The following is a 16,249-nucleotide window of genomic DNA, read 5'->3' as shown; positions in this document are numbered from 1 at the left end:
AGGGCTGGAAAGAAATCTGATTGTGAAACTGATAAATTGTTTTACATAGTTTCCCTATTTTGGCCATTGCCATGGTCTGGTTCTGAAAGTGCTTGGAATTCTCTTTCTCTCGTTTTGTTTTAACAAGCTTCTTCTCAGTTGCCTATTGCCAGTGCTATATTACCCACAGTGCACATCAGGTTTTTTTCTATCTCCTGTTCTATGTCGACTCCAAGAGGCCTCGGTGTAAAAGCAGATGAGATGATTTATTTTTATCACTCACTTTTTCTCGTGAGAAAGAGAACCCCTTGGCCCTGCCTTCTCCACTGGCTTCCTCTTAGCACAGGCATTTGCTTCTTGGCAAATGAGGACCATAAAAAGCTACTGAATTAAACCAGCAAAGTGTTTCATTATATTTATTCTGCAATCACTGTGATAGATCCTTTTCTGGTCTAAATAGCTGCAGTCTCATTGCTTTGAGTGCAGTTTGCCTTGTCGGCATCAGAAGAGAATTGGCTGAACCTGGCCAGGTGGCCAGGAATCATCAGAGATGCCAGACAGCAGAGGATCAGCCCCTGTGATTCCAGATCTGATTGCAGTTGTTTGCAATTCCATGTACACTCATGGAAGACACTTTATGTGTTAAAACTTGCTGCAAGCCTTTGATATCTTTGACCTTTTCAAAAAAGTCTTCGAAATTTTGATATTCCCTAAGCAGACAGCTGGTATTTTTTGATTGAATAGATAGAGATTTCATGTCTAAACGCATTTCTTGGTTTCACTTTGCTGGATTAGTTCACTGCTCCCTGTATGTTCTCTGCTGCTCACAATCTTGTGATTTCTTTTTGAGTGATAATATCAGAAGGTTGAAAAGAATTAAAGATGCAGAAATGCCACTGGAAAGCCTTAGTGGTGTCCTGCTAATGCCTCCTTTGGATCTAAACCTGGATATTTGGGTACATGCTGTCCCATCTGCGACTACACTTCCAAGCCAAAAAATTGCCCTTGATGCCTTCTGATTGGAACAAATGCTTGACTCCCAAGAGCCACGAGCAACCAGATATAGATTCCTCTGGGGGGAGGTGGGGAAGGTTTAAAAAAACTGTAAAGCCTGTCAAAACCTTTGGCTTTGGAGAGGGTAAAAAAGGGCCCTCCAAGTGCTGATGCTGAGCCCAGGACACGCCGGATCAGTGCAGCTCTCTTGGTTACAGTCTCATGGAACAGCAGCTTAAATACCAGAACTGGTGCCCTATTTTCTTCATCAGTCACCTGAATAAGTCATTTGGAAAGAGGGCAAATGATATGTGGTCAACAAAATAAAGAAATCCCTCTGAGCAGTTCTCATTTACAGCACAATCATAAAAATCCTGGCGAAAAATCAAACCTTTTCCATATCAGTTGAGCACACAGCATTGCGAGCACGGTTGGTGTCAACAGTGCAGGGGCAGGAGACAGAGGCTGCTGTGTTCTTGGTGCTGCAGCTCAGACAGAAGATGAAATCATGGTAGTTCAACATTTGAGACTTAACTACTGATTTTCTGGCTTTCTGTTCATGCTAGAGTGAAACCTGCTTGTGCTTGAAAAAAAGAATATTTGGTTGTCAGGAATGTGTTTGCATGTGTTTGGCCCTAATTATTTTTAAAAAACCCCTTCAAACACCAGAAATACACCTACTTTTGCAGAGCTGTAGTTACAGTCTCTGCTTGGTGGTGGGATGGTTGCAGCACTGTGTTTGTAAGAGTTGTTTTTTGCTGTAATGGCCAGAGAATGATTTTGGATGTCTTATAAACAAGTGTGTGGTACAGGGAAAAACAACAGACCATATTTTTGGCCTTGGCTGTATTGTTTATGCCTTTAGCAAGCACCACTTACTCAACTTATTCAGTATTTAAAGCTTGTGTTCTCTACATAGTACAGGCCCAAGAACACATGGCTTGAACTGAATATGCCAGCATCAACACTTTATTGGGGGGATGGAAAATAGGTCTGTTTTTTTGCAGTTTCAGATTTTGGCTTGGTTCAGGAACAGATACTTCAAATTTTTGAAGTATTTTGGTATATTGGTCCTTGTAATATTTTTGTGTTTATTTCAGACTGGAGATAAAGGGAATAAAAATTTCCAAACCCATTCTACACTTAATCTGAAGTGAATCAAAAGCCAGATTTCCTGCAGGGATCTTAAGCATTTGGTACTTTAGGAGGTGATAATTTCCAGAAGGTTGGTTTTCTTTGGTGCCATTCTGAAAGGCCCAGCTCTTGGCTGCCTTGTAGGCTGAGAAACTTTGAGGCTGCCTGCTGATGCATATCATTGGAGATCTGAAGATGTTTAATGAATCTCAAATTGAGCATCCAAAAGCAGAAATACTTCAACTTGTTAATCTCTATGAGAGATCTTAGCCTAACCATATCAATTAAGAGCAGTAATTCCCTAGCAGAAAAGGAACATGGTGGTGTCTTTTCATTGACAGTTCTGATATTATTGGTTGTTTACATTTATATCAAAGACATGCTCTGGTTTCACTTTGGAGTTGTAAATCAACATCACGATAACTTTGGGTACCTTGTATGTCTCTATGTTCATGTGTACTTCTGAATAATTTTTGATGACATGTCCTTCAAAAATCTCTTTAAAAATCCAAATCTTGGTCTAATAAGATTAAGACTTCACTGAAATAAGATTCAGATTTCACCCCAACATATATGGGGTACTAGAATATTTACACTGATACTCTCCTACACAGCAGTATTAGGATAAATCTGCTGTTGCTGCTAATAGACTTTGGGTTCATTACACTGGCAGCTGAAAGTTTTGGTCTGTGAGTTTTAAGAGGGTTTTTCTGATAAAACTAAAAGGTGATGTAGAAATAAAATGTGGAACATTTTGGAGAAGGGTGCAGTGCTATACATAATTTATTGGGCACTGTTTGTACAGTCAATTGTTAAGTTATAAATAAAGTAGAGGATTAAAACAAGGATGAAAGGGTGAAACTGCGGGTAGTTATTTCCTCTGTATTTCTATTAAAAAAAGGAAAAGTTTCCAAGTTTGCTCAAACAGCACATTTTGGTTTGGTTATTGATATTCACCATGTTGTTCCTATTTTTGGATGTATCACATTGAAGACTTTCTGCCTCACAGAGTGCCTTTTCCTCAGTAAATGTTCTGCAGGCTGCAGAACTGCTCTCAGAGCTCAGTGAGGAGCCCGGGCACAGCCAAGGTGAAACCAGAGGGAGGCAAACAAGCCTCTGTCCCACTGAATTCCCAGCCCCAGAGCTGCTGAGGAACAACTGGACTTTCCCCAGGGACACGAAGTCCAGTCTGGCACCCAGCAGTGTGGCAGCTTCCCCATCCCGCTGGCGCTCAGCTCCCAGCTCCAGCTGGAGCACTGGCACAGGGACCAGCCCCAGAGATCTGTCTGTACTAGGCAGATGGTTTCTGCCAGCAGAGAAACCCCTTGAAGTGGAGAAATGCTGAACCTATGCAAGATCACAAAAACGAGCTTAGGGCACTTAAGAATAAGGTACATGGACTTTTCAAAATAATTTGTTGTAGGTCTTTGCATTGGTGCTCAGAATGAGGTGAGGAAGAAGTTTCTCCTGGATGCCTCTGTGTATCCATGGTGGAGGTGTTTCCTGAATGTGAGTAGGAATAGCATGGACTGATGAAAAGAGCTGGAGTAAATTATATGATTTTGTTATATATAGGCCATGGGCTGAGCATCCCTTGCAGGTGCTGTGGGAGGTGCCTGGTTTGAAATCTCCCAGTTCTCCTACAAGCAGTGCTGACGCAGAGCTGTGATCCTGAGCAAAAACATTCAGACTGATGGAGAGGAAAGACATGAGCAATTCGAACTTGGGAGTGAAACATTTCCTAGAACTGAGCCTGAATAAAGTCTGGAACAGTTGAACAGGAAATAAGCTAATAATGGGATTTTACAATATGCATTTCCCATATAAGGCATTGAAATGTAGCATGGGTTTCATGGATTTGGTGACTGATCTTCTGCCTGTTTTGATGAAGATTTTAGGTTTCTTCTCTGTTCGTGTAGTTGTGTGTGTGAGGTCCTTTCTGCACTCCAGACTGAAGTGTTTCATCTCACCACTGTCATCAGTGGTCTCTGGATGGACCATTCTAGGCCAGACCAGGGAAGAGAGCAGTTAACAATCCCCTCTTGCTGCCTTTTGTTTTTGTTGGGGAGCTGTTTCCTTTAGCCCTTGAGGCTGATGCATAGGAAGGGGAAGAGAGGTGGGGAGCGCCCGTTTCGATGTGGTTCATGCTTCTGAAAATAAGTTTCCCCAAAATCTGATGTGGGGAAAGGAAGCCCTGGCTCCACAGAGCCTGCTGTCTCCCTCAATAAACAAAGGACTGGGTTTGGGCACATTGCCCGAAGTGTTGGTGCAGGGTGTGTTCCCATCCCCACTGCTCTGCCTGGCCTTTTAAGGCGATGTGACAGGGAGCTGGAGACATGGCAAGGTGTGTAATTCAGCCGTGATTAATGAGCACGAGGCTCTTCTGCAGCTTCCCTCTTTCTGTAGCATCGCTTGGATTCCCTTCTCACGACTAACTCGCTGAGATTTTCAGAGTTTGGCCTCTTCTCCACTGTGAGTGCAATCTCCTGCCAGCTCTTATGCTACATTAATTTAGAGCCAACTACCTTTCCAAATGTGCTCTGTACTGTGGAACAGGTTTTGCTTGTAAACGCAAGGCCAGATGTTCAGAAGAGGAGAGCTCCCGTTTGGGCATCTGGCAGTCACTGATGGGCCACAAACCCATCACAGCTGAAAATCTGAAATCTCTGCTTAGACAACACAGTACTCAGGCTGTCCCTTTGTGCACTGTTGTAAGAGGTGCCTTTCTCCACATAATTCAGGAGTTCTTTCAAAACAGCACACACCAAGTCATGGTCTCAGATTTAAACCACAGCTTGTGCCTAACAAGTTATTTTGATTTCTTGCCGAGCAGGGGTTCACTTTCCAATTACAGCTAATGTTTTCCTTTCCTTTTTTGGCAAAATCTGTTAACAAAGGATAAATAAACAATAGATAAGATGAAAGATAAGAAATAGGTCTGATTTATTAATAACTGTTTCTTTTTTTTTCCAGTGACATATTTGATGCCATGTTCCCTGTCACACACATCGCAGGAGAAACAGTCATACAACAGGGTAATTCTTCCTGTCATTTTTCCTCCTCTATGTTTGCTGGGGTCCTATAATTCACATCTCTCCATTTGAGATTTCACCCTCTCTGCCTAATGGGAAGAATAACTATATTCCAAAGGCCTCCAAGTGTGCAGCCATGTGATAAGTTCACGGATGCAGATCTCTTGCTGCACATGCAGAGAACCCCACTCTGGTAGATCTCCAGGGTTTCAAAGTGCTACAATTAAATGTAGAAAAACAGCATTTCAAATTAAAATGTTCATTCCTTAACTGAAGATAGTCAGGAAGTAAACCCCAGCTCAGGATGCATAAGGGTGGCACAGGCAAGCTGAGAGTAATTAGAGATGGAAAATATTTTTATGGTTGTTGGGAATATTCAACACCTCATTGTGCTGTATCAGAGCTATCACACTTGGCAACTTACCTGCATGCCTGCAGTTGTGGAGGACTTCACTGCCCTCAGGCTATATTAAAACCTCTTGAGTGTTTACCTGAATCTCAAAAGAGATAAATTAATGCAATTGAAAGGTATTAATAGTAAGAAATCATAGCGATACTTTGATTTATGAAGGCAAATAAGCAAGGATGTTTCAGAAAATTAATCTCCCTGTAAGTAATCTGGTGTACAAACCTGTGCAAATATGTACAGGATTAAATACAGGGGCAGGAAGTTATTGAATAGCTTGGCAGACCTTCAGGAAACAATCACCTTTTGTATTTTGTTTCCAGGTGATGAGGGAGACAACTTCTATGTGATTGACCAAGGCGAGGTGGATGTAAGTATGCTCTTGCAGTACAATATTTATTTTGAAGCTCCAGAATAAAACTGTGTGCTTTGGCAGAAAGCTTGAGCCAGCCATGTGGTGTGGGTCTGATCTTTCTTCTTGTACTAGATTTCACAGGATTGGTTTCATTACTTTGCTTTTGCTGTCTTAGGTTATTTGTTCATAATTTTAAATTTGGCATGAGTTACATCCTAGCTTATTTGTCCATTCCAAGCAGGAAAGTGGTATCAAAACCAAGCAAATGACATTATCTTCAGAGCCCTAACCACACCTGGAGGTGTGCAGTCTTTGGCAGAGCAGGCCACCATGCTGGAATGCACCTGAGGGTTCAGATCAACCATAAAGAAAATACTTTCTTTAATCAGTTAACTTAGCTCATGTGTTGTTTGTTTTTGTTTTGTTTTGTTTTTTTTCCAGAAATTGAGATACAGCCTCAGGCAGTGAGTTTCATCTTAGAAACCTTAATTTGCTTTTAAAATTAGGTCCAAATATAAGAACAATGCAGCACATTAATAAAGCAAAGATTATTATAAGTGTAAAGTGATCTGTTAGACCACAAAATGTTTACAGGAGTATGCAGTGGTTTAATCAGCAAGTCTTTGAAAAGAAACTTCTTTCTGAACCTGCCTTCCAAATCATAAACTGTTCACCTCCTGTCATTCCTCTCCTGTATGAAACTCATCCTTTTGCAGTTTTGCTGCGAGTTCCTACACACATCTTATGTATCCACAGTAGCTGGGTAGGACAGACTTGCTCATTAGCAACTCTGCTCTTCAGATGCCCACATGAGTTTGGTTTGGCATGTTTAAAGAAGAAGGTGATTTATTTTAAATCCAGGCAGGAGGCACAGAGTTATTTTAGTGAAAGTTATTTTCTTTTAGCGGTCTGTTTGTGTCAGGAGACCATCTAATTGGTATTGTTGGGAATTGAGAAACCTCACATGCTGCCTCTGCCTCTGGAAGTTGCTCCTCAGGAAATCCGTCTGACTCACTGTTCCTATCAGACAGCCCTCTCAATAGCAAACACTGCCACATCCACAGGGCCAGAAAATAAAAGGGCAATATTTATAGAACAGTGTTAAAATTTAGTTTTAAAATAATTGGCTTGGGACCGATAGGGAGCTAAATGAGTTCACTGGCTTTGAATCAGACCTGCAAACACGCAAATGCACATGTTGAAGTTATAGATTAATCCTCTTTAAAAAGAATTTGTCCTCTCTCAGCACCTTTAGGAAAGCTTTCTTCAGTGTTCAGCTCAGGGATAGTGAGGGACTGAATGACATCAGAAAACAGTTTGAAAAACCTTTGCAATTAATTGCAAAAGAGTTAATATTCTGTATGCACATATTGCTCTTAAAAAAGCAGTGACTAAATAGGGTTTCATTGAGTAGATTGCAACTTTGATTTCATATGCATTCTCACTCCCTAGTCCCCTAAAATCAACCTATAGCTGCTAGGACAGATTAAAATGGACATATCCACCACAATGCCACCCTGACACTTAACCAGAGACATGTACAGACATCACCTGTGGAACAAATACTTAACAAGAGTTAAAAATGTAATGTGGACTGTGCTTGTCCAGAGACCAGTGCAGCTTCTGCCCACCTGTGTGTGGCCAAACTCCTGTGACCAGCTCTCACACTGCCCCACCTCAGCACCCCCTAAGGTGCCTCCTGGTTACCTTCCCACTGCTCTCCCCATCTGCTCAGCTTTGTTCTCCTTCTGAAGCTTTTCCCAAAACTTCATCCAGAGTGCCCCAGAATTGCAGTGCAAGGTGCTGTGCAAGGCATGGGGCGTTTGCTGGGGTGGGAGCTGGAGGTTCCCTGCATTAACTGGGCAGCTGCAGGGAGCTGATCCCAGCTTTCCCTCAGAGCAAAGTCTGTACCAGGGCACCAGTGCAGGGTGAGCTGCTCCTGTGTAAGGCAGCTGCTTCCAGAGCCCCTGGGTGAGCACCATCACCCCGTCTGTGGTGCTCCCCAGAGGAGTTCTGCCGCTTTCTGTGCAGAACTGCTGAAATCTGTGCTGTCTGAGGAAACCCCAGGCCGCTAGTAAGCGAGCTGCTGTTCATTTAAGCCTTGCCAGATACTTTTTTGGCTTGCTTCCATGCTTCTCCAAGAAAAAAAGTGACTTGGAGTGGAGACAATTGACCCAGAGACTTAGAGCCTCGAGCCATTTTCTGCCTGGTGTTGGCACGTGCACAGAGGCTTTAACCCCTGGCCAGGGTCTCTGCTGCCATTCCCTGATCTGCTTGGGAGCAGCAGGAATACCAGGAGTGCTGGATTCAAGGAACAATTTACTCTGGGATCATCATGACTGATAAGCACCCAGATTTTCCACACACACAGATGTAAAGGAGGTCGCAAGTGTCACCATAAAATCCCTACCCGTGGAAGAAAGTCATGACAAAAACGAAAAAAAACTCCAATAAAATCTATCAACCAAGCAACCAAAACCAAACAGAAACCACCAACAAAGTGAGAATAACAAAATCAGTGTGTGGTGTTTTGAGTTTAAAAAGCTGCAGCATGTAAAAGTAATTTTTGTTTGAGTTTTGGCACAGGCACCCCAAAGACTAAGTAAGAACTTTCTAAAATTTTCCCTTACAAAATAATCTGAGTCAAATTAGAAGTACCATGAAATATTTTTTTAATATAATAGCACTTCATTCTCAACTCCTACATTTTCTTAGAGTATAAACAAGCCCTGTTAGCACAGAATAAAATATCTCAAATAAAATGAGAATCAATCTCACAAAATAAAATCTGGGTCAAGGGAAGGGCACAAATTTTCATATGCAAAAGAAGGATTTTAGAATGAGGAAGAGGTAGGCCTTGGAAAACATGGGGTTTTCCTCTCTTCTACTGTATCCTACAAACCAGGTACACTTTGACCAGAGCTGGCATTACTGAATTATCAGTCACACTCTTCCTCTTAGCACATCAGGGTTGAGGTGGATTTTACCTCATGACTGTCCCTGCAGAGGGGTACAGTGCACATGAGGTAGATGATGGCACAAACACTGAAGGCTTAGAGGTCACTTGTCTACTGGAAGATTTCCTGCTTAGACAAATGGGAGTGTGTGCCAAAAAGGAGCTGGCGGAACTTAAATTATAGTTTCCAGTAAAGATGTTGAAAGTACCTGCTAAAATATGACTTGCAAAAATCTCTAATCCATATTTCTAAGTATAAAGTGACTTCCTGTTTGTTTTTTTTCATCTCATAACCTCACATTTTTATACTTTAAAAAGCACCGTTGACTGCCCTTTTTGAACAGATGTATTTTTTTTTTAGACCCAGCAACTTCCTATTCTATTTAATGTCACAGCAACTCTCTCTACAGGCATTCTCAGGTTTTCTTCTTGTAAGACAACAGCAGCCAAGATGTAGTATGGTGAAAATCAAAATGAAAACTTTTCAGGTTTTTTTTCTTAAATTTCTGTATTTACTGTATACATTTCTATGTGAAGCTATACATGAATATTGTGGAGAAGAGATAAAATTATCTCTTGATTGTAGTTCATATCTTCCTGAAGCCCTTATTTGTATATAAAAACTGTCTAATTTGTATATACAAAGATGAAAATTACACTGTGTTTTATGTGAGAATACTGCTGGATATAAAAACTAGTTATATTTAATGGTTAGATTCCATAGATTGCTTCTAGTTTAAATTTTTCCATCATCAATGATTTTTCTAATATTGGAAGGCTGCCTTTTGAAATTTGAATCAGAACATTTTAAAATTTGGAGTTTTTCAATTTGACTTTTAAGGACTCTTAAGACAGTTTCCAAGTTCATATGTTTAAACTCAAATGTAAAATTAAACACCGTCTTTGAGAAAACTACCCACATAAAAATACCCTTCAAGTCTAAGGCTTGTTCATTTTTCCAAGAAAAAATAAAACTCATCTTCATTTTTGGATAACAAATATTAAGGCTTGACAAGTCATAAAGCACAAATTATTACAGATACAAGGGAGGGGATTTAAGACATAAGAATTGCCATGCCTGGAACAAATTGGATTGTCCACACAGATCACAAAGTGGCAGCACAAAAAAATAAAAAAAAAATACTGGAAGTTAACTTGAAATCAGCAACACAAAATTAAAAGAAAGATAAATTCACTCCAGCGAAGCTCAGAGATAAATGTTCATATCCTGCCTTCAAGGTAAAATGCTCTTGGCAAGGTTCCTTTCTGCATCTTCAGAAAAAGAACATGAAGATGAGGGAGGCCCAGATTCATTCCTGTGGCACTGAATGTGTGTGACTCTGCAACTTCTCCCACAGTTTGTGCCCATGGATATCACAGCCCATTTGCCTCCTCAGAAGATAATGAAATGAACCAAATTGTGTGATACTCAAGCCCTCAGAAATTGCAGTATTCATATTAGATGATGGAAAACAATAGAAATCTGAAGTACTTTTGCTCTGTGGAAAGTAGATGGTCCTGATGGCTTGGTCATATTTGGGCATCTGCACTTCTACTTTTCAGCTGCATGAAAGAAGTTTCCAGTTATTATGGATCTGTGACTGGCAGGTCAAGTGACAATTAGGAATATTTCATTTATGTACTCACCACTTTGGTGAGAGTTCACAAATGCCTAAAACTGGCTCAGCCCAAACCTCAGCCCAGCATTTTTTAGGATAAATAGGGAGATCATCTGAGCTGCTGCCATATAAAATCAACTTTCATAAGCTGTTCTGAGCCTAAAATAGCTTTGCTTCCCACACCTTACAAACAGAACTTCTTTCCTTTCCACTTCTTTTTAAAAAATCTATTTTAAAGGGATTTATAGTGGAGCTGAACTCTGTTAAAGGGCAGGATGGCTTTGTAGTGTGCCATCAATGCACTTTAACTTCATCATGAACACAGAAGTTGAGTATTGACTTAGGCCTTTGCAGAGAATGAAATCCAACGATTTTGCTTCTAGAAAACAACTTATTCTCAAACTGTTTTCTTTTTCAGAGACTGATACTTGAAATGACATTTTACTGGGGGAGTGAGTGCTGGGCCCAAAGACTGTCAGATCAGTGATTTGGTTTCACCTCAGAGCACTTTAAACCTGACACCCTTAGGGTGGAGGAATGACCATTTGCATAAACTGTTTAAGGCGAGATGTCAAACGTGTTTTGAACAGTCTTGTCAAGTGAGACAGCAAAATTAAAGGAGTCTTGGAGCACTTCAGTAGTAGCCTCTCTAAATAATGACTGTACAACATTAAATGTCCATCCTTCCCTTGCTCAGTCTTGAGTTTCACCAGAATAATTCCCCTCTCTGGGCTGCAGTCACATCCTGCACACTGCTTTAACAAGAAATGTCACCATGTTGCTTTAAAAATGTGTTGGAATAAGTTTATTTTCCTGCTTATAATTAAGACACTTCTGCGGAAGCAAAATATGTGGTGTTCAACAGAAGAGCATGTACTCTACACATACTCATGTATTTTTGGTGTGCTGAAAAAGAGTCAAGGGTACCATGTCAGATCACATTCAGGATGTGATCCAAAACCCATTGGAATTTAGATTTTCCCCACCATCCCTGAGACTTTTTACTGAGGACACATGGATTACTGCAATGTAGCAAACCCTGTGAACCCATCCAGTGGAATTCCTGCAGAAGGAGGGTATCCCTACGATTAAATATGCATCTGAGCAATTTTGCGATGAACTAATAGAGTTTAGAAATGTTCAAACATTCTCACTATGTTACAAGCCTTTCAGAATCCTCATTTTATTCATCCATTTCTCCTGCTTGTCTCACAAAAAAAAAAAAAAAAAAAAAGAATCCACAGAATTACCCATTTGTTTCACCAGGAAACTGCTTGGGCTTGCCTGGCTTTTTTAAAACTTCTTTTTTTGCTTTCATTTTTTCATCATGAGGGGAATCAAAAGTAGATTCGATGTTCTGTGAGATTTTCTTTCTGTGGTGAGTGTGAAAGTTTGAAAGGGAAGGCTGTTGCTGTTCTCTTGTGTGATATTCTCCTGGGTGACATTCATCCTGTCATGGTGATGAAATGAAGCTTTAGCTTTTGTGGCTTCAGCTTTTTCTTGGCAGTCTGAAACCACCTGCCTGTTTGGGATTATTTTTACCCTTTATTTTTAAGCCCCTTGATCCTCAGATCTTCCAGGAGCACCATGAGCCACCACATTGCCTGGAGTTCAGCTGCTCCTTTTCAGCTGATACCCAAGAGGTCTCTTGATCAGCAGAATTGCTTCGTGGCCTCATCCATCTCCTACTAAAACAGCATTTCACTGGCCTCAGTAGGAGCTGGAGCAAATCTTAATTGAATATTGTGAAGATAAATTGGGATTGATTCCAGCTCTATTTTGTAATAAGCCTTTTCATCATAAAATGAAGATGGAATTAAAATGAATAGTGACAGGTTGTTGAGCTTTGACCCCAGTTCATTTATTTTGGTCACCATCTTTTCTCATGCCCAGCTTGAGCACAGCTCTAACTCATGCATTTTTAAAAAACTGCTAGTTTATTACTCACTAATTGGTGTCAGGTTATGGTCTTTGCCTCTGCAATACTTTTCTGCTTTTGATGAGAATACCTGCCTCTTTTTTTCATATTATTTTTCTTCACAGAACTTCCAAGCAAATGAAAGCCATACTGCTTGATTTCTGCTGTTACTGGTCTGTAACAGGCTGGGGTACATTCTGCCCTGAGTAAGACTCACAGGCACAGTGAGAGAATTGAGAGGGTTTATTGTGTATTTTGTAGCAAGCTGCAGAATGCACAGTCCACAGCAGCCTTTGCATGCACTCTTATGGCTCGTGAGCAGCACTGTTCATGAATAAACAGTGAGGAAAAAGCTGCCCAGCAGAACACCTGCATGTCCCCTCTTCCAGGGAAGACATCACATAGCACTCAAGTGCAGGAATTCTTCTCAAAGCAACATCCAGGAAAAATATGGCAATAGTGGTATCAATCCATACTATGTTCCAAGAGAATATAGTACCTAGATAGGATGTGGGTCAAACTCTGCTTCCTGAGGTCTCTAGACCTGATGTTAAGGGGTCATTCTGCTTGAAGCTTCTCAAGTCCAAAGCCCTTGGTCATCTTCACTAAGGGAGAAGATCTATATAGTTACATTTAAATGGGTTTTGGAGGCACTAGGCTTAGGGAAGAAAAAAAAAAAGTTCCTTTTCAAAAGATATTTCCTTGTTTTGACTGTTTTTCATTTCATGGCCATGGCATATTTCAGTAATCCTCATTACACATATCAACAAACCTCCTTCCTTTCAAGTCTGACAGTGTTAATAAAAAGCCAAAGTTGTGACAGTTCTGCTCGTTGACTGCCTGAGCCTTGAACACAAGGAGGAAAACATGATGCCAGCTAACCATGGGAGCTGAAAACCCAGAGAGTAAATAAAGTCATTGTACTGAAGCAAGAGAACTTGAAATTCTGTCCACAGAGCAGGTTGCTCCCCTCTTTGGGGACCAACTGTCCGAAGTGTCACGCTCTTGTTTTCCTTCTGTGTCCCCAACATTGACAATTAGAAAGGAAATTGCTGACAGCCTTTTAGGAAACTGGCAATGAGGAGGAGAACTCCAACTAAGTCCCCAAACTGCTTTTGCTTCTTTTGTCTTGTGCCATGGCAGGTTTATGTCAATGGGGAGTGGGTGACCAGCATTGGAGAAGGAGGCAGCTTCGGGGAGCTGGCGCTGATCTATGGAACTCCCCGGGCTGCCACCGTCAAGGCCAAGACAGACCTGAAGCTCTGGGGCATCGACAGGGACAGCTACAGACGCATCTTGATGGTGAGTTTATGGGGAAGGGTTTCCTTATGGAGCTGGTATTTTTTACTTTCTTTTGCAGTTCTGTGTTCAGAGTACTCTGGTGCTTCCACATGAAAGAGAGCGGACATGACAAAGTCACTGAGCAACTGAATGAACGGCAAGAAAAGGGGACAGGATCCAGCAGAAAGGAGCTGAGTCAGAAATGCAATTGAGAAACATTATGCATAGCTGTTCTGTGAATGAAAACCTCAGGAGGCCTCTGTTACCCACCAAAGCTATGCAAATCCTCTCCTTATCGTGAGCCTGGAAATATCTCTCAGCAGCACCCCTTGCCTGTGAAGTCTTTGTCTGATCTTGTATTACATTCCTCAAGGCAGGTGATAGAAAGTAAATCCAGCTCCACTAAAACAATAAAAAGTCTTGCTTGGACTGTGCCCTCCATCTTTGTTAGCCAGCATCCAGCCACACATACCATGGGGTTGTAGCTGCTAATGATTCATTGCTCTGCTCCTTTCAAACTCCCTCATCCCTGCAGCAAAGCTCTGCAGACCTTTGTGGCACCTGGGGCGTGTGCTAGCTTATGGATTTGCTGTTGGTTCTTCAGTGGTAAGTTTATAATGGAAACTTTGACAGATAATTAACTTCAGCAAAGTCATAACTTTTTTATGAGTTTGTTTCCAATGTCCATGTGCATATCTTCCTTCTCCATAAAATATTCCTTTCTTTTTGATAATTAACAGACGTTACTCTGTGTAAAGCTTATTTCTCAATAGGACTCGTCTCTAAAAGCTGCATTGTTCCATTCTGATCTGAAGGAAATGACACTGTGATCTCAGACTAACAATTTTGAGATCATCTGTATTTCCAATGGGTGTTATAAAAAACAGAAAAACCAGCAAAGGAACTGAGTAGATTTTGCCCTTAAATGATTGATTCTTAAGCAGCAGTGCAAAAATGATCTTTGTTTACCCTGGGTGATGACTGCTGGGTGTCTGTATGAGCACTGCTGGTGTTCACTCCCTGTTTCATGGGCTGAGTTCAGTGTCACATAAGCAAACATCACGCTGACATTTAGGAGAGTACAGCTGATGGAAATTTATTCTATCCCAAAATATTCAGCCTGATGGCTCCAAGACAAAATAGAGGAATGATTAAGAAAAGTGTTTTGTCTTCTGTCTTGTGGGTAAGCAGGATGAATAATTTTGACAGGTTCGCAGTGCAGGCAAGCAGGGAGAGGTACTTCCAAAACACAGAGCAGGAGAATTTCTGAAGAGATGTAAGAGGCACACCCAACTTATTTGTCCCATGCCGTACAAGGATGCAGTGGAGGGGTGTCTGGGATAACTGGTGTGATGAACCTGCCAGCTACAAGGAAGAATCCAAAATTCCAAAGCAAAGAAATGTAAGAGGGAAATAAATGTCGGGACAAGGCACATATTCCTTGGCTTTTTAAGGAGAACTTTCTGCAGCTGCCTGTAAGCTTGTGGTAAGGAATTGAGGGGACAGGTTCACAGGCTTTGCTGCCTGGAGGTGATTTCAGTGTTGGTGTTGATGGAGCTAAAGGTACCTAAAAACAGCCAGCCCTGTGAGCTGTCAAGTTTGGTCATGTGTCCATTATCATCTGATAGCACACTTCAGAAGATGAATATTTGATGCAAAGACAGGACTTTGCTAGAAGGATATAAGTCCCAAGTGGAAAAGACTATGTTTTTAATGCCAGTTATGGTTGTACTTCTGTTTGATTTTAGTGTAGTGCTAAGTGCTTTTCAAATTAATTTACATGTTCTTTGGACCAGTGCCTGCTGTACCTTACCTAGCAAGCTCAGTTTCTGCAGTTGATGAGAGCTTTTGATTAGCATGGATATATTTCTCTCCCTCTCTTGCTTCTTGTGCTTTTTTCACAGCTGAGGACACTAAAAATTGGTGGTCTGTTGCACTGTGTTAGATACCCAGACAGCATTATCGTAGTATTCCCAGTACTCAGATAGAAAATAATTCATGGTAGATTATTTGCTGCAGGTATAGAAAATGTCTGGTTTTAAATGCAGTCCATGGTGAATGCAAATCACCTGTCCACACTGAATGAATCCTGTCATCTTCTCATTTATTTGTAGGGGTGCAGGGTGGATAATTTCGTTGCTGTAGGTGAAATGAGACACCTGTCTTTGTGCAGTCGTGTGAGGGCAGGTTACAATGGCTCTCTGCTCATTTCCTCAAGCCTAAGAATTATTTACACCATGTTTCAGTGACTGCATTTCATACTTGAAGCTGACTCCACCATTATGGGGCTGTTTTTGCTGTGCTCAGTTCAAGTGTAGTAGTATCTGCCTCTCAACTCCCAGAAATATGGTTTCCTGCCATTTAGCTTCTGACTGTGTATTTTGAACATAGAAATGCTTCTGCCTTTAAATAAAGAATAGTAATGTTTAGGATACCTTTTGAAATGTATAATTTAAGATGGTTTCAAAACTTGGGAGCAAGCAGGTTTCTCTTTTCTTATTTTCTGGTTGCAAATCCTTTTGTCCAAGGAATAAATGACCTTCTTATCCCAAAGATTTTTGCTATAGTCAGATAAA

At 41.1% G+C, this 16,249-nt stretch overlaps 1 protein-coding gene across 2 annotated transcripts in view; it reads left to right on the top strand.

Annotated features, from left to right (window-relative positions):
* The window catches only part of PRKAR1B (protein kinase cAMP-dependent type I regulatory subunit beta), a 91,625-nt gene that overhangs the window by 46,122 nt on the left and 29,254 nt on the right, over positions 1–16,249 (top strand). For both annotated transcript variants that reach the window (XM_014252757.2, XM_005522980.2), the window contains exons 5-7: positions 5,080–5,141; positions 5,868–5,914; positions 13,536–13,694. In XM_014252757.2, the coding sequence (XP_014108232.1) occupies positions 5,080–5,141; positions 5,868–5,914; positions 13,536–13,694 (268 nt within the window). The remainder of the gene's footprint in view (positions 1–5,079; positions 5,142–5,867; positions 5,915–13,535; positions 13,695–16,249) is intronic.

This window comes from Pseudopodoces humilis, chromosome 18 (assembly GCF_049639895.1).
Source record: "Pseudopodoces humilis isolate 2021_Gansu_Grassland_sample_001 chromosome 18, ASM4963989v1, whole genome shotgun sequence".
In the NCBI taxonomy this organism is placed as follows: Eukaryota; Metazoa; Chordata; class Aves; order Passeriformes; family Paridae; genus Pseudopodoces; species Pseudopodoces humilis.
This window is presented reverse-complemented; position numbering and strand designations above follow the sequence as displayed.